At 35.7% G+C, this 18,784-nt stretch overlaps 2 protein-coding genes across 2 annotated transcripts in view; one reads left to right on the forward strand and one right to left on the reverse strand.

Moving 5' to 3' along the window:
* On the reverse strand, positions 1 to 15,895 carry LOC106870837 (small ribosomal subunit protein uS12). The gene is made up of 4 exons (XM_014917067.3): positions 15,762 to 15,895; positions 13,239 to 13,398; positions 13,007 to 13,127; positions 1 to 196 (listed from the first exon to the last, which is right to left on the reverse strand). The coding sequence occupies exons 1-4, from the start codon at positions 15,763 to 15,765 to the stop codon at positions 50 to 52; spliced, it is 432 nt and encodes a 143-aa protein (XP_014772553.1). The 5' UTR covers positions 15,766 to 15,895; the 3' UTR covers positions 1 to 49.
* Positions 15,869 to 18,784, forward strand: part of LOC106870836 (V-type proton ATPase subunit S1) — a 17,976-nt gene continuing 15,060 nt past the window's right edge. Inside the window, exon 1 of the mRNA XM_014917066.3 lies at positions 15,869 to 16,132. Coding sequence (XP_014772552.1) covers positions 16,032 to 16,132 — 101 coding nt within the window. The 5' untranslated portion in view covers positions 15,869 to 16,031. The remainder of the gene's footprint in view (positions 16,133 to 18,784) is intronic.

Genomic DNA, 18,784 nt, shown 5'->3' on the forward strand with positions numbered 1-18,784 from the left:
TTTTTTTTTTAAAGTAATTTTTGTTTATTCATTTATGAAATAAAATTGTCTATGATCTGGGTCTCTCCTTCTTTCCTTTAAAAAGAGCCAATAATGATACATTAGCTACTTTCACAATCTTAAAACGGACACCAGGAATATCACCAACGGCATGACCCTTTCGACCAAAACCAGCTACCAAAACTTCATCGTTTTCCTGAAAAGATAAGGACAAATAATTCAATATTTGCTGGCAAAAGATTCGATTAACAAATTTAAGCAACCAACACTGAAGAAGAAAAAAAAGTTGCCCTGATCCACTTGACTCTATATAGAAGAGAAAGAACCAGAGAGATGAAAGAATAGAGAGTATGATGATAGAGTTACATGCCTGCCAGGAAAAGGAAAATTTAAAGCAGTATTTGATAGGCCTTCAATGAGTGACCCGGAGGGAAGATGGTAAATGTATGGATTTGGGAAGATACAAAGGCAGCACTGAATATAGCAAAAGATTACAGATGAAAGCAGACGAGTAAATTGAAACCCAACAGGACAAGAGTACACCCAACAATATGCTGCCTGTCTTTGGCTTGATATAGAAATTAATGACATTTTAGAGACTGTAACAAGACAATTATTAAAATGGTAGAAGCTTTCAGAACAAGTGATCATCAAATTATGATTCTCAGTCCGCCACTTATAGTTCATCATATAAGCTTCATTTAGCAACCTCTAATAACAATAACTTGAGTAAGACAAATGATCATTAATATCTAATCATGAGAGGACTTCAAAATGCTCACCTTGTGAAACCTTATATTAGTTATTTTACAATTAATATTTACTTACAGGATGCAACTTTAATAGCTAACTCTGCATACTCATTTGGAAAATAACCTGTGCCTCATATTTCATGCACACATGATTTTCCAGAACACCTGCACTCTACATTTGGTTGCCATGCAATTTAATACATCGTACCTTAACACCATACATGTTTTACATTCAAACCAGTCATTCACACTTACCTGCGACAATCACATCATCAAAATCTCAAAGCTATGAGGCATTACATGATTAATTCAAATAAATAAGCATTAGATTTGACACAATAATCTGAATGTTAAAGCTGAGTATGCTGTAGAAATTGACCATAATGATTTCAAACAAACAAAAAGTATGTAGAAGATAATTATCAAAGCCATCAGTCTAAGTGATTGTCAAATTTTGATTTTTCAGCCCGCCACTTACCTTTCAGCATAAAGTTCACAAGTTGGAAAATATAAGGACAATTTTGGCCTAATAATTTTCCAGCATATCACAATTTGTAAACCCCATGCAAATGAATATAAAAATTCAAAATGTTTGCCATATCTTAAAACTTTACTAAAACGAAGTGAACAAAACAATTAACTTTACATATTAACTCCATAACTTACTCTGAAATGGAACTTGAAGAGGAAAAAATGCTTAATATCTAAAGGGTAAATTAAATTCAAGAGAAAGTTTAATAAACCATATGAAGACCAATTATTGAAATGGTAGAAGCCATCAGAATAAGTGATCATCAAATTATGATTTTCAGTCCGCCACTGAATATAAGCTTCATCTAACAGCCCCAAAAGCTAAAAAATATTACGCAAACCAAGCAGTTTGGATTGAGAAACATCAGCTTTAACAAACCATGACTCCTTATAAGAATATAATTTTCAGCCTGCCACTCATCATCTAGCAACCCCACAAGTTGTGAAACACAGCTGTAATATACCATGCCTTACAATTTTCCTGTAGGCACAAGAGTGGGTGTGTGCTAAGTAGCTTGCTTACCAACCACATGGTTCCGGGTTCATTCCCACTGCGTGGCACCTTGGGCAAGTACCTTCTACTATAGCTTCGGGCTGACCAAAGCCTTGTGAGTGGATTTGGTAGACAGAAACTGAAAGAAGCCCGTCGTGTATATATATATATATATATATATATATATATATATATATATATATATATATATATAGATGTGTGTGTATGTTTGTCCCCCTAACATTGCTTGATAACAGATGGTGGTGTGTTTACGCACCCGTAACTTAGCAGTTCGGCTAAAGAGAATGCTAGAAGTACTAGGCTTCCTGTGGTTGATTTACTCGACTAAAGGCAGTGCTCCAGCATGACCGCATTCAAATGACTGAAACAAGTAAAAGTAAAGTACCTTGTCAAAGAATTTACAACCAAAATGCCAACACCACCACTTTAAGATGTCTGCTTCACTTTTTGCATTGAACAAAACGATGTGTAACGATTGAACCTAACTTCATTGGACATTTTCAGTATCTCAGCCACTATCCCTGTATTCATATACTGATAAACACAATTTTTGAAAGGCTAAAAGTAATTGGAGAAACCCATGTGTAACCTTCCCTATGCCAAGTGTTTATCAACAAAATGTTATGGTCTTTCAGGTTTACAACAGTCAATATTTAGTTTATAAGTGGTAATAAACTATAGAAACCAAATTATATGAAAGATAATTACTGAAAAGCTAGAACAGAATAAGTGATCATCAAACTGATTTTTCAGTCCGCCACTTATCATTCATCATATAAGCTTCACAAGCTGTAAAACATAACTATGATATAATTTTATCATAATAAGCCTGGCCTCATAATTTCCAGCATATCACAATTGGTAAACCTCATGCTAAGTAAAAGCCTGGTTGCTCTTGCAACCCTCTCCAGCCGAGCATCCCTAACCTTGTTGGCCTCTAAGTGCTGGTGCTGCGTAAAAAGCACCCAGTACACTCTACAATGGCTGGCATTACAAAGAGCATCCAGTTGTAGAAACCATGCCAAAACAGACATGGAGCCTTCAGCTGGTCAGATCACACAATCTATGCCAGCATGGAAAATGGACATAAATAATGATGCAAATAATTGTAACAATCCAAATTAAATTTGCCATACCTCAAAAACTTTACTAAAACTAAGTGAATAAAACAATTGTTAACACTCTTTAGTTGATATCCCATCAAAAGAGCCTTGACTTACTCTGAGATAGAGGTCAAAGAGGAAAAAAAAATGCCTAATATCCAGATGGTAAATTAGATTCTCTAGAGTAAGCTTAATAAGCAAACCATATACTCTTATTTGTTTCAGTCATTTGACTGTGGCCATGCTGGAGCACCGCCTTTAGTTGAGCAAATCGACCTCAGGACTTCTTCTTTGGATGCCTCGTACTTATTCTATGAGTCTCTTTTGCCGAACCGCTAAGTTACGGGGACGTAAACACACCACCATCGGTTGTCAAGCGATGGTGGGGGGACAAACACATACATATGACGGGCTTCTTTCAGTTTCCGTCTACCAAATCCACTCACAAGGCTAGACACTTGCCCAAGGTGCCACGCAGTGGGAATGAACTTGGAACCATGTGGTTGGTAAGCAAGCTACTTACCACACAGCCACTCCTGTGCCTATGAAAACCAATAATTGAAATGGTAGAAGCCATCAGAGTAAGTGATCATCAAATTATGATTTTCAGTCCGCCACTTATAGTTCATCATATAAGCTTCATCTAACAGCCCCAAAAGCTATAAAATATCTCACAGACCAAAGTATATTTTTGTTTTGATCTTAAAAAAAAACAGAAGCTGTTAGACACCACAAAATGATAGCATCAACATCAAGGATGCTTCAAACCACTCAATTTCATTTTTAGTGTAACTATCTTTTAATAACTACTAGCAGAGATACCTGGCCTTGCTTGGGATTAAAATGGCATAGATTCTTTCATTGTTTTACTTGTTTCAGCCATGTGATTGTGGCCATGTCAGAGCACAGCCGTTGGCCAAACAAATCGACCACAGGATATATTAGTACTTATTCTATCAGTGCCTTTTGCTAAACCGCTAATTTATGGGAACATAAACACAGCAACATCGATTGTCAAGCAATGGTGGGGGTACAAACACACCACAAACCTTGCTCTATACATACGTACATACATATGCACATCTATACACGTGTGTATGTACGTATATGTGTATATATATATATCTTACTTGTTTCAGCTGCCTGAGTGTGGCCATGCTGGAGTATTGCCTTTTAGTTGAAGAAATCAACAACTGGACTTACTCTTTGCAAGCCTGGTGCTCATTCTACCAATATCTTCTGCCGAATCGCTAAGTTATGGGGGAGAGGAGAGAGAAAACAAGTGATCAGTAAAGATATTTTATCCACAATCTAATTCAGTGAACGGATCATGTCTCATCATATCACCTTATATGTAGAAGCCTCCACCACACACCATCAATATTGACCTATACTTCCTCAAATTTTGATTTCTATACTCAAGTTTACAATCCAACTCCACTTACAAATTCAAACAGCCAGTATGCATATACATATATATTTATACATAGTAAATCTAAAAAAAGAAAAGCAAACATGAAAAAACTACAACGCGAGGACGTGGTACATGCAATGTATTAGCAAATGCTCAGGAAAGGAAAGAAAGATGGTTTAACGTTTCGAGCAAAGCCCATCTTCAGAAATGTGGTTACATCATCATCATCATCATCGTTTAACGTCCGCTTTCCATGCTAGCATGGGTTGGACGATTTGACTGAGGACTGGTGAAACCGGATGGCAACACCAGGCTCCAGTCTGATTTGGCAGAGTTTCTACAGCTGGATGCCCTTCCTAACGCCAACCACTCAGAGAGTGTATACACGCATACATAAATATATCATAGTAAAAGTATTAATAGTTTCACTATTGATACATAATACTGAAATAGTGTAAGGAATAAGAGATTGCTCCAGGCTTGCATTAAGCAAGTTGAAAATTTTTTTGGCCCATAACATTGCATGGACCAAGTAAGGCATGTATAAAATTTGAATGAAATTGGCTGGGTAGTCCTTAAGTTTTAGTGATACGCACATACGGACATTCTCAGTTTGATATATATATATATATATATATATATAGATGAAATTAACTTCACATGTACAACATTTTTAGCACAAATGCCTAGTGAAGACAGAATGAACATCTTAGGTCCATATCGTAATTAATACCAACACAACTTTTGAAAGGCTGAAAGCAATAAAATCATGTACAGACTTCCCTCTGCCAAGTAGGTTATCCACCAGGTGTTAATGTCTATCAGGTACGCAAGAGTAAATTATAAACTATAATAATCAACCAATATAAAAGACAATTATTGAAAAGTTAGAATCCATCAGAATAAGTGATCACCAATTGTGATTATCTGTGATTTTCATAATATAAATACAAACGTCATCTGCTTTGAACACATTTTGTAATTCAAGCACTTTTGAATTGTAATAAGACATGAAGTTGACTATTAATTAGTTTATTATGAAAATCATTCTGAACCACCACACAAGCAGTTCCTTATACAGAAGCCTTTAACTGTATTTACACGACACATGCTCAACTGAAAATTGAAGAAAAGATCATTGAAAGAGCAGTCATCAGAAGTTAACCACCCAAGCAAACCTTATGTAAAATACCAGCAAGCCACAAATTCCTGTAAAAAAATACATCAAAAACTGTCATAAACCAATGTTAATGCTCAACCCTTCAGCGTTCTGATTACTGTCAAATGCAATGCTTAAATATTCACGTCACTTTGATTTAATCATGCAGTATTTCATAGCTTTGAGATTTCAATGATGTGATAGTTTATTTATAAAATGACTGTAGGGTATAGGTCTGACCAGTTTGAAGACTTTGGCTGGATATGGCCAGATTTAATGCTAAAGGCTTAATATCACTTAGCTTAAAATTTCAGTAATCATTTATAACTTTGCAACTGAGATAGGACACCCATCAAACAAACCTCACACTAACTATAACTTGTGCAAGAGCACATATTTTGCCCTTCATCATTGTCACATCTTTTTTATGCTTACAAGGGGCAGAATAATTTTGCTGAGGCAGATTTTTTTAAAGCTGGATGCTCCCCTTATAGTCAACCTCCACCTGTTTCCAAGCAAATTGCAGACAAATAACAGACCCCCCCCCCCCACAGAAGAATATAAAGAGGCCATAATTTCCCATTAAAGATATGCCATCAGTCTCAAGAACCAGAATGTATACCCTCCATGTATGTGGCAAAATCAGGTTATACAAGCTAGAGCTCATCCTCTGGCATACTGAAATGAACCCAACATAGATTGTTCACTTCTAATGACACCCCTCATTCACTCCCTACAACTCATTGACCATCACCTACCTTTCTTCACCAACACCCTAGCAGCCATTACTCTCTCTACCCTTCCCAAGCTGTCCCTACCATCTTTTATCTTTCTTACCAACTGAAGCCCAGTTATTCCCACCTCCACAACAAACTGCTTCTGCCCCTTCTATAACACTTTTCTAACCTCTTAATATTCAGTATACTCTTTGAATATAACCATCAAATCTGAGTTTTGGTTTACCTGAGGCTACAGATGACACCTGCCCCAAAAATGCTGTGTAATGGGACTAAACTCAAAACCATATGTTTGCAAAGCAGACTCTTGACGATACAGCTATGCCCGTATCTTGCATTTTATAAGCCAAAAACCTGTGCAATTAAACTGTCTTATGGAATGATAAAATAAAAACTTTACTACATACTAAAATCATTGCTGATTGTAAAAACACACAAAGAATGATCTCAAAGGAAGTCAGGTGAAATAAACAAGCATATCAGTGAAGTGACAATCATTCATGTTTAGGATTTCAGTCCGCCCGTCACTTAAATCATCACATAAGCCTGATCAAGAAACTTCACAACCAAAAACCATCAAAACTTGTCATTACATTCCAACTAATACTAACACAACCCACTTATGAGCAACTGACAAACCCTAAAAAAATTACCATTAAAAAAAAAAAAAAGCTTATCCATAAAGCAACAAACAGCAAAAAAATTTATAACCCACATCATAAACTAAGCACCAATCTAAAATAAAGAGCGAAAGGCCAACCAAGAAGACTTCAAATATCACAACCACGAAGATGCTAGAAATAATCGTTTAGCAATCCTTCAAGCCATAAAATAACATACAATCTACGGTACAATTTTTGCTAACCACAGCATTAGCACCATCATATGTCAAACCTCGATTTTCCCTGCACTGAAGATGAAAGATGCAAGGCATTATATCCAATGCACTATCAAGTAAGTTAACTCTTATTACAAATAATAAAATGTGAAACTAAACCAAACAGTGGTCACAAATTTAATACCAACAGTAGTTGAACTATCAAGTTTTAAGTGATCTTCATCTGGGGATCAGAAAATCCTTTAACAACACTGCAATTCAGTGAAAGGATCGAGTTATATCACTTTGCAGAGGAAAACACCACATCTAGCATTAATCAATATAATCTAATTACACCCACCCATATTTAGCCCCAAATGTAGACAAAAAAATCTTTGTATCAAATTAAAACATTTACTCTATATTACACACGAATTCTTGGTTCTCTGAATATTACCATTTTTTCCAATAGTATTTTGCTTTCTTACCCATACAAAAACAAACATCAGCTTCAAATTTCGTAGAAGCATCTCATCAATATGAAGAGTTTATTGCTCCAATAATTCATTTTATAAGCTAAGTTTTGAAAAAATGTGAAGGCAGGCATAATTTCTAAAACACTCCCTACAGAAAGTGTACACCTATAGCTTTTCTCCATGCTCAAGTAAAATTTAAATTATCATTCACAGAAGCCTATCAGGAAAGTGACTATCATTCAAATTTTGGACATCAGTCCGCCCGTCACTACATATTCATCATATAAGCTATTCTCACTCAAAACTGCAAAAACCATATAAGGCATAATTTAATTAAGTCCATATTAACTTAAGTGGCATTCAATTGTTTAAAGTCTCAGACTTCAAGATTCGTCTTTTAGTTTGTGTGTGTGACAACACATGTTGTCAACTGTAAATACACAAAATATTATCACTAATATGGCTTTCTCGATGTCGATCTAGTTTTCTTCTTGGAAATTGACCTCCACAAATGAAGCAGGTAAGAATGAACCCTAGCTGCATATATGCAAGGCTTTTCTCAAGTTTAAAATGCGACATTGCTTTTGTTATCTACATTCCACACACAAACATACAGAAAAGAAGTATGTATGTGTATCGAAAAAGCCATATTAGTGATATTTCATGTGTTTACAATTGACAACACAAATACATCAATAAAGATGCAGTTTGGAGAAGGAAAATTTTTAATGTATAAATGCAGCAGAATGGGCTAGAGGCATTATCTAGTTGGACAATAGATAATAGTAAAACGAACTACAGAAACCCAGAGTAACTATACAACATTCTAACACCACAAATGGCTTACCTACATTACATTCGTGTTTAGATTATGCATCTTAGGTTACAATATATAAAAAAAAAAAAATCCTGTAAAAATTCAAAAATTCAAGTCAAACTTCAGTCAGAACTAACAGTTCAAGGTGGTGAAATTATTTCAATGATTTCCATCTGGAGATCAGAAAAGATTTTGACAACAGAACAATTCAGTGAACGGATCAAATTTTCATCATATCATCCTGCTGTGGAAAACACCTAACCAAACACAAGCCTGCCAACACATTTCATTTAATTAACCCTTTTGATACCGACCTGCTTGAAACCATCTCTGGTTCTATGATACTTATTGTTTTTAAACTATTTTATTCAACCTTCAACATTTAATCCATGCCCAAATATTCTCCTTAGTTTACATTCAAAACAGCGTCTTACACCCGCCCTACAATGTCAGTCTAAAAATATTACAACACCATTGAAATCTCAAAGATACAAAATAATGCCGGATCAATTTAGCACAATACAAAAAAATCTGTAGATTTGAAACCTGAATGTTAAAGAGTAAAAGCTTTTCATCAGCTGTCCGCCAACACTTTTTTCTGCAAAATAGGGGTAGCTTATCCTGCTCAGGCCATATTATTAGCATTATCCTGCATTTGAGAATTTAAAATAACTTCTTTAACTTTCTAAGACATCTCAACGCTTCTAAAGCAAACTTTGTTTGTTTGTTTACGTTCATCTAATTTGAATTTTTCTTTATGTTTTTATGTTCCAAAGATCAGTTTAATAATGACAAAGGTATGCTAGCAAAAGAGTCTAACAAAGTATTTATATAATGTAACTTGACTGTTACGAAACACCTCAAACCAGCAAGTCTTATATTCAAGTGATTATCTTACTATTTATATAAAATTTCAATAGGAAACACAAAATTGTCAATAGCCTAATACTGATAAATAAAAAAAAGTTTATTTTACACAACTTTTGTTTTAATTATATTAAAATCTGCAGCAAGTCATTGTATTCAAAATAACAAGCAATCTAATTCATGCATGTAATGAGAAGGCAGGCATAATTTCTAAAACATTGCCTACAGAAAGTGTACACCTATAGCTTTTTCCAAACGCTCAAGTAAAATTTAAATTATCAATCACACAAGCCTATCAGAAAAGTGACTATCATTCAAATTTTGGACATCAGTCCGCCCGTCACTACATATTCATCATATAAGGCATAATTTAATTAAGTCCATATTAACTTAAAATGACTTACGGGTAAAAATAAATAAATAAAATTTTGGTGAGATTTATTGCCTTTCTGATTCAATTCATTTTGAAAAGAATTTAGTTAAGTAATTTTACCATTATTCAACTGGGGTTTGGAACATAAAATGAAATTTTAGGCTTGAATTTTTATCATTTTGTGGATCACTGCACCTCATTCAAATACATGACCACCATGTTCAGAAATCCAGTTCCCTTCAATGTCCTTAACCCTTTTGATACTAACCTGGCCGAGTACCGATTGTTATTTAAATGTAAATTTGCACACAAATCCCGTTAGTACATTCGTGAAAATACGTGACTTCACTTTGTAAATAGTTGAGTTATTGTATCGACACTGTTTGGGAGTTTCATGCTATCAAGCAGTGATTCTGAATTTGAAGGCTTTTCAACAGAAGATATGGAGATATTGAGAAAAAGAATGAATGAGGTACAAAAGCATGTAGTGAATGAAAATGAATCGGGTATTTCTGTATCCGAAACCGAAAGCAGTGATTCTGAAGAAACTGAAAGCAGCGACAGAGAGGATGATTTTACCAGAATGGAGTAAAAACTTTAAAAATCTTTTTACTAACAAATTTTCTGAGGAGACAGGGCCTACCTATATAGTCTTTCGCAGGAAAAGTTCTTTAATGAAACTAGTCCAAATTCATGCTTATTTTAGAACTGAAACTCATGCGGGGTGTATTTTGGTCAGAGATATATTATTGAAAGGGTTAAACCTTAAATATCCTGAGATACACCTCATTTATTGAAATGCAGCACACAATACTAACACATCATAACCAATATCCAAAATTGCATGACTCTTTGGGTGATCAGAAAAGATATTTTATCCACAGTCTAATTCAGTGAACGGATCATGTCTCATCATATCACCTTATATGGAGAAACCTCCACCACACACCATCAATATTGATCTATACTTCCTCAAATTTTGATTTCTATACTCAAGTTTACAATCCAACTCCACTTACAAATTCAAACAGCCAGTATGCATAACACAAACACCCCAAAGACAGTTACGGTAATACAAGAGTCATTTACTTAAGTCAATAAATAGTCCTTTCTGCAATGGGCACAAGGCCTGAAATTTTGAGGGAGGGAATAAGCCAATTACACTGACCCCCCCCCCCCCCCCCCTGCTCGCCTAACACTTATTTTATCAACACCAAAAGGAATTATAACTCAGAATGCAAAGTTGGACGAAATGCCACTAATCATTTTGTCTGGCACGCCAACAGTTCTGCCAGTTTGCTGCCTTATTTCAATAAACAATGGAAACTAAATCACCTCTAGATGCGACAGAAAGCAAGTGAACCACCAACAGGCAATAAACAGTACAATAACTATGCACTAATGCAAGTGCAATAGTGCAATGCAACAAACAAGCCTATCAGAAGAGTGACACTCATCATGATTAGGACATCAGTCCGCCCGTCACTAAGGTTTCATCACATAAGCTTGATCTATACTAGCATTACTTCTGTATTGCATGAATGCATAGCTACACACATCAGAGTGAAGGCAATTCAAGACCCATCCTTATATACATATAAAACTATGTTCCCTGAACTCCTCTTTACTAAAATAAACAAAATGTATTCGTCATTTACTTCAGGAAGTGGGGGGGGGGGGGGGAATTCTGATTGAACAGGTTACACATCTTGCATAGCAAATGCCTTTATACAACTGAAATTTTCTCCCATAACCATGGGAAACAAGTTACATTCTTTATGCTTGCTAACGTCCGTATTATGAAGAAAAAAAAAACTAGAAAAAGTAAATCTAGTACAAAGCCCCAAGGGAATATGTTTTCCATTAAGCAGCACATTCAGAAGGGGTGGGGGTGCACAACATACATGAAAATACAGTAGTAGCCAAATCATATAAATTTATTTAAAATTACTTTATATCCCAAATCCTGGGGAAACAACACTGTCAGTCCAAGAATCCCACAACCAAGTTTAATCAACAAATATTTACTCTTTGTTTTTCCATCCCAGAAGAAGGCCATAATTTCCCATTAAAGATATGCCATAAATCTCAAGAACCAGAATGTATACCCTCCATGTATGTGGCAAAATCAGGTTATACAAGCTAGAGCTCATCCTCTGGCATACTGAAATGAACCCAACATAGATTGTTCACTTCTAATGACACCACTCATTCCCTCCCTACAACTCACTGACCACCACCTACCTATCTTCACCAACACCCTAGCAGTCATCACTCACTCCACCCTTCTCAAGCTGTCCCCACTATCTTATCTTTCTTACCAACTGAAGCCCAGTTATTCCCACCTCCACAACAAACTGCTTCTGCCCCTTCTGTAACACTCTTTTAACCTCTTAATATTTAGTATACTCTTTGAAGTGGCTAGTGACCCAAAATACAACCATCAAATCTGAGTTAAGCATTTCTCTAAGAAAAATCACAACCCCTACGAATTAAAATCAGTATAAAGGGTCTCAAGCTCTAAAGAGTTAACATGGCAATACTACTAAAAAACATTTATCTAAGAATTCTAGAGTAAAATAATAGTGATGGTTGCTTTCATTACATATTTCTGAACAATCAACTTTATATCTACTATGAGGAAGACAGGTCCTACAAAATATCAAATCTCTTCAACATTACTGATAGTTATATAGATACAAGGCCTAAAATGTTGGCAGTCTAGTCAATGATATCAATTTCCAGTGCTGAACTGGTATTCTATCGACCCCTGTGGAATTTAAACTCAAAATGTAAATATGGACGAAATGTCACTAAGCATTTTGACCTGTTCCATCACACTTCAGTTCCTTTATTATGCACCTAACTCAGTCTGACAGTTACCCCCCACCCCCACCCAAGTGCTCAGCTTACTGTGTAGTGTAGTTGACATTAGGAAGGGCATTTAGCTACAGAAACCGTGCTAAGGTAGATATTGGAGCACTAGTGAGGTTACTAGGTAACTTGAAGATTGAGTTGGGGTGCACAATTAAGGAGCTGAAGTGTGATAGAACAGGTGTCTTGCAGAAAAGGAGATACACAATTTCCTCACCTGGAAAAAGCAAAAAAAAAAAAAAGGTACTTGGTGAACATGAAAGAAACTAGAGATAGGCAGCTGGAAAGAAAGGATAGGGAGTCAAGTGTGCTGAACCTTTCCCTAACTTCAAATGCAACTGATCCAGTTATTTCAGGTACATTAAGTTAAGCAGGTCCAACCTGCAAATGGGAATATTCCATTACCTCCCACTAAAGATATACCATCAGTCTCAAGAACCGGAATGTTTGTTCTCCATGTATGACAAAATCAGACAATACAAATTAGAGCTCATCCTCTGGCATAGATCTTATTAAATATCACATTTACATAATTCAGAAAATATGAAATCGAAAAAATAAGTGAAACGAACCTCAATGAAATTTAAACAACCATCATTAGGTACGAAGGCTGTGATCTTTTTACCATTCTTTATGAGCTGTACTCTCACACATTTTCTGATGGCTGAGTTAGGCTGTTTGGCTTCAACACCACTGAAAAGAGAATACATACATGTATATATACATGAAAAAAATTTGCAATGCAGCAAAGGGACAATCTCAAAATTTAGGGGGGAGAAAAAAAAATCACATAAATATACGTACACTTTTTCTAAAACGATTCCCTTAGCATGGGAAGAACCGCCAAAAGGATTGGCCTTGTATCTGGTACCCAAATTTGCCTTTTTGTAGTCATTATCGTGCCATCTCTGTTTACGGCGATGATTCTTTAGCTTTCGTGCAGTTCTCAAACCTCTGGGCTTACCTAAAAAAGAAAAAAATTCATTTGAGATGGATCCTATATTCGAATTATAATGGAAGTAAAACCTGAAATCACAGTCATTGTGCGATAGTATTTGCTGAAAATCAAGAATTTAGAAAAGTCATTCGTAAAAACGAAAATACCAATCCACTCTGTGCAATCATATTCAATTAAATATAATACAATTTATAATATTAAGGAATGAGATGGCCATGGTTGAAATGTCAGGGTTCTGCAGAAGTCTGCGCGTGTACAAAACAAAAACGAATAGGACTATCGTTTATAAAAAATCTCGTTTTCAGGCCAATGGATACTAAGAATGGACGAAGGGAAATAATCCATGTTTCATCGTGAAATTGAACGTATGCAAATGATTACCATCTCCCCTTCGAGGATAGATACCGCATAGTGTCCCCCCCCCCCCCTTTTTTTAAGACGGTAGAATGTTTTTTTTTGGGGGGGGGGCCTTTTTTTTGCCCCAAAACTCACATTTTCGGATACGGAAAATAGCCAAAAATCGGCACTTTGAATCCCCCACCCATTTTTCACGTAGCACTAAACTTAAAACTTTAGAGGGATTTTTTTTTTCAGAATCATAATCTCCGTATTTTTTCGGCATATTTTGAAAAAAAGAAAAAAAAAACTTCTGAAATAAGTTAAAAATGAAGAAATTAGGGGTAAGGGAAGGGTAATTTCAAAATGCCGATTTTTTGGCAGATTCGTATTCTCCGTAACCGAAAATGGGGGTTTGTGTAAGAAAAAAAAATGGGGGGGGGGGGGATACAAAAGGAAGTCTTGCCCCCCCCCCTTTTTTTTTTACTCTTTCTAACCGGTCAAACTCAGCATAGAAACTACCTCGCCGACTCGGGCTCTCAATGTTGACGGTGGCGTGTTAGATTTAGCATTGAATGTACACAACACATGCTGAAACACACTGAATGAAATGCAGATGGAATTCAGTATCGGTTTCATCCCGACACCGATGATGCCAATAAATCCGGATCCAAGTATCATAGCTAATGTGGCTCTTCCGAAGAATTCAGAACAATGTATTCAGCAATTTAAGATATGTTACGTATATAATGTGCCTTTCTAATGTTTTCCAGTCACCAATGTTATAATAACATTTTTATTATTACACCAGTCTAATGAGTCGGATAGGCGGACTTTCGGAATACTTATCACCTCATGGAGAGGGGGAAAAACAAGGAATTGGGTGGTTGTTTCTTTCTGTGAAAGATACTTTATTTTGCTATGAGGGGAAACCCCCTCCCCCGCATTCCAGTAAGCTTTCTTACAAGAACAGGGTGTACAATAGCAATATTTTGTAGACAGGATTTCGCAATGTACATTACCGTGTAAACTGAATCAACATGACTGAGCAATTCGTTAGGTTTATTTCAACATTACCAGAGCAATAACCACTGCTCCAGTTGCCCGGCCACGAAGGCAATGTCCAACAGGTTTGCCGAAATAAAAATGTGTATTAAAAAAAAAAAGAATAAACTGTGGTGAAAATTAGATATGCTAAATATAGCGTTGAACACACCAGAGATATATGATCGATGATATTCCATCTTAAACCTTGGGCAGGGAACAGATTTTCCCAGTGACCCGTTTTAAGACTCCTTGAGAGCGATTTGGAAATTAGCTGCTATTTCTAGTAGGTCAAGCTCCCTTTTTAAATATCATTTTTTTTTTGTCTAGGGAAATTCTACATTATCAGCTGAGATATATAATGGAACTACTCAGTAGAAAAAGCAACTTTCAAGATAGCAATAACCAAGTCGGAAAAGTCTTCCAGATAAATATTTCTTAAAAAGTGCATTACCATCTGTAATTCCAATGATGATTATTTAACATAAACTTTAAATATAAAGATGAAAAATGTACTTTTTCCAATCGGGACAATATCTAATGTACAAACTAAAATTGTACAGTTTAGTCATTTTGCACGTGGGTCACTTCTAAAAATGACCAATTATGCGGCAAAACCCAAGTTAATTTCTTAAGAATAACGAAAGCCTTAACTGTTATATATTAAATTCAAAGACTTAAAGAAAGGATGGTAATTACTGCATTAATTCATCACAATATATGTATAGATATATTTATTGTAACATAAGGCTGACTGCCATGTGGAAAGGAAAAATGGCAGCGGCGATGTGCAGAGGTCTGCTGTTAAATGGTGTTAGACTTTTGTCGGGGATTTCATTAAATCATTGGAAGAATATTAAAGTTATAACAACACAGAAAGGAAACATATAACACAAACAAATGTTGTATGTAACAACTGGACAAAACAACGATGTTGGTGCGGAATAAATTGGATATAAACGACGGGAGAAATGCCGAGAACAACTTACCCATGATGGCGGCTTGATTGAAAAGAGAACGTGTCACGAGAGGGCGCTGTAGGGTAAGAAAGATTTGTTAGAAAGGGAGGGAGGATGTTACGAGAGTCTCGTTTGTCACATGACTTCTCCTTGTCAAATCTCATGTGAGTGACTCTAGAATATATTAGCAGACAGATCCACAGAGAAACTGACAATTATTTCTGGGTTGAAGCCTTTGCTTCATATTTCAGGGGATTTATTAAATAACAATACATAAATATATATACATATCTGTTCTAAATGGATTACCGAGGAGTTGGTTCTATATTTTCTATTATTTTAATTTCATTAGCACCAATATTTGCAAATGATGTACCTGCTCTGATATGGTCACCTTCACGGTAATATATTAATTATAATACAATATAAAATATAAGTAAAATATAATATATTTGTAATATAATGCAATGTCTACCTAAATATTTCTATTTACAGTTGTTTCACCTCTGACATATATACATAATTAATATCTGTCCCTATTATGGTTCTGTTTCACCTCCTTTCTTTCATATATTTTGGACAGTTTCTTCTATTACAATTTCTTGTTGTTCTTTATCTCATCCGCCCCCAGATTTCCCTATTACAAATTACAATAATAATAATGTCTGTCTCTAATTTTTCTGTACAGCTATTTATCTTCTTTTGACGCACTTGTTGAGGTGCTCTCCTGTTGATTATGGTAATACACACACACACATATGCATCTATCTACACACAGACACACACATTTATATGTGTGTGTGTGTGTTTTCTGTATGATTAAATATAAGCATTTTCAATGTGTAAAGCCATTCCACTATCGCATTGCTTTGTTATTGGACTCTGATCCCTCTCTTGCTTTATATAAACACTGTCAGTATGAACACTTTATATTATCTAATTTAATATTTCTTTTTCAAAGACTAATTTCATATTTAATTAAAGCATTCTGGCTTTTTCACTCACCCACATTTTTGTCTTGAGAAGAAGAAAGAGGTGCTAGAATCGAGGGAACTAAACTCTAGAATATTCATTTCAAGAAGCTTTTGACCCTGTAAAAACAAAACGCAAATACAGCGATCCCTGTCAAGACTGAATCCGTTTTAGAGATTTATCGTTTCAGTTCCAGATCATCCTTAAGTCCCGTGATCAAACATGTTTCAACCGAAACTCCTCTCTTTAAAAAAAAATTTTTTTATTGTATCTGGTAGTGTAACTTGTAATACATTAGTCAAATGTGTCTTTTTATTTATTCATTTACTCAGAGACGTTAGGGAGTGTGATTGAAGGGAAATTTTATTGAAATGGGTACTATTCAAGAAGAGTACCTTGAAATGTTAATGATCGAACTATTAGACACTCTCTCGCCAGGCTTAATGTTTATCGATGATCTTGTTAGTGAAATATTTGTGGTATCGATGCCATTTCAAGAACATTAGCAGTGTGAGGGAAACTGATCCGACTGCTAATTGAAAGACTTATTTTTTGAAACGGATCATTTTCTTTTTTTAACAGAAGACGCTTTGATGTCTTCGGCTTCCTATTTTCTTTGTCAGTATTATTAAGACATATTTTTTTGTTACTACAGGCAACAAGATTCTGTAGCATTCATGCCTATTTTCAAGGGCATTATCTCTTGTTGTTCAACTCCCAAGTCGTTATTATTAAGACAGTAGGGTGTGACATGAAGGCGATTCTAGCAAGTCGAGCGACCATGTAGGCTTCCTCAGTTGTGTTTTGACACGATTGTAACGGATATTCGGCCAGTATCGTTATAAATGTCCTATTACAAATTTAGGCATTCTTTCGATTGCAACGGTTATCGAATGAGGTTAGGATGGGTGTCCACCAATTTGGAGTTTGTTTTTTGTTTTCTACTAAAGAATTATTCCAACCACTCCTTGTTTTAACCTCCGAGACGTTACTTTAGTTAAATGAAATTTTCCGTGCAGGATTCGCATTTAAGTTAGATACTCATGTGACACAAGCAAACTGAATCTTCGGTGACTCAACATTTTGATTATTAAATCAACTATCGATGTAAATCAACAACTCTCCGTCTATTTATAAAGTAAAGGAACCATTAATGTATATCCTACTTACTAGGCATCTCGTGACACATGACATGGCATGGTTATTACGGAAGTTATTTTTTCAGTTGTTTATTAAGGTGACGAGCTAGCAGAATCATTAAATCGTCGGACGAGATGTCTAATGGTATTTCTTCCGGCTGTTTACGTTCTGAGTTCAAATACTGTCGAGGTCGATTTTGTCTTTCATTCTTTCAGTCGATAAAAAAATCCCTTGCTGTATTTCTTCTGGCTGTTTATGTCCTGAGTTCAAATCCTGCCAAGATCAACTTTGCCTTTAATCTTTTGGGGGTAGATGAAAGTAAAGTACTAGTCAGGTGTTGGAGTTAAATGCATCGACGTTTTGTTTGAAATTTTGCACCTAAATTGCAAGAACGTTATCATGTGCTTTACTAGTTCCAAAACAGGATTAGTGAATATTCCATTAGCAATTTTTAGAGGATTAACAGCATGGAAGAGTGATGATGTAGTTGAGGAAATCTCTGAGTGCTAATGAAAACGGATTGGCTAATCTGCCCTGGAAGAATTTTGGATAGCTTCCAAAAGCCCTTGACCAGGCTGTGTTACTGAGGGGTTCTACTAGTTAGAGGAAAAAAACTTTATAAGCATGAAAGTGCTTCAGATGAGCCTGTCTTTAAGATGTATGCAGAGTAACAAAACCATTCTACATGCACTCATTCAGAGTTCAGTTATTACTGGCTTGTGGAGTGAAGTCAAACGGTACTCCATTGTAGGCTTCACATAGAATACCAGCTGTAGTTGTGGACTGAAATTTTTTCCTTAGTTCTGAAGAGATGCAGTCTTAGCTGTGCTAAGAATGTGCTATCATCAGGAGAAATTCTCAGTGATATTGTGGCTCAGGATTTGGAGCAACTGTGGAGGCTGTAGCTGAGTGCTGCTAATATTTAGTGGGCATATGGTGAT

Source organism: Octopus bimaculoides, chromosome 11, assembly GCF_046866305.1.
Source record: "Octopus bimaculoides isolate indiv1 chromosome 11, ASM4686630v1, whole genome shotgun sequence".
Classification (NCBI taxonomy): Eukaryota; Metazoa; Mollusca; class Cephalopoda; order Octopoda; family Octopodidae; genus Octopus; species Octopus bimaculoides.

Excerpts from the sequence above, each read along its gene's own strand:
- LOC106870837 (XM_014917067.3), bottom strand. Across the intron at positions 13,128-13,238 it reads GGAATCGTTTTAGAAAAAGT|TGGTGTTGAAGCCAAACAGC; the intron begins GTACGTATATTT and ends TTCTCTTTTCAG. Across the intron at positions 197-13,006 it reads GTTGTTTAAATTTCATTGAG|GAAAACGATGAAGTTTTGGT; the intron begins GTTCGTTTCACT and ends TTATCTTTTCAG.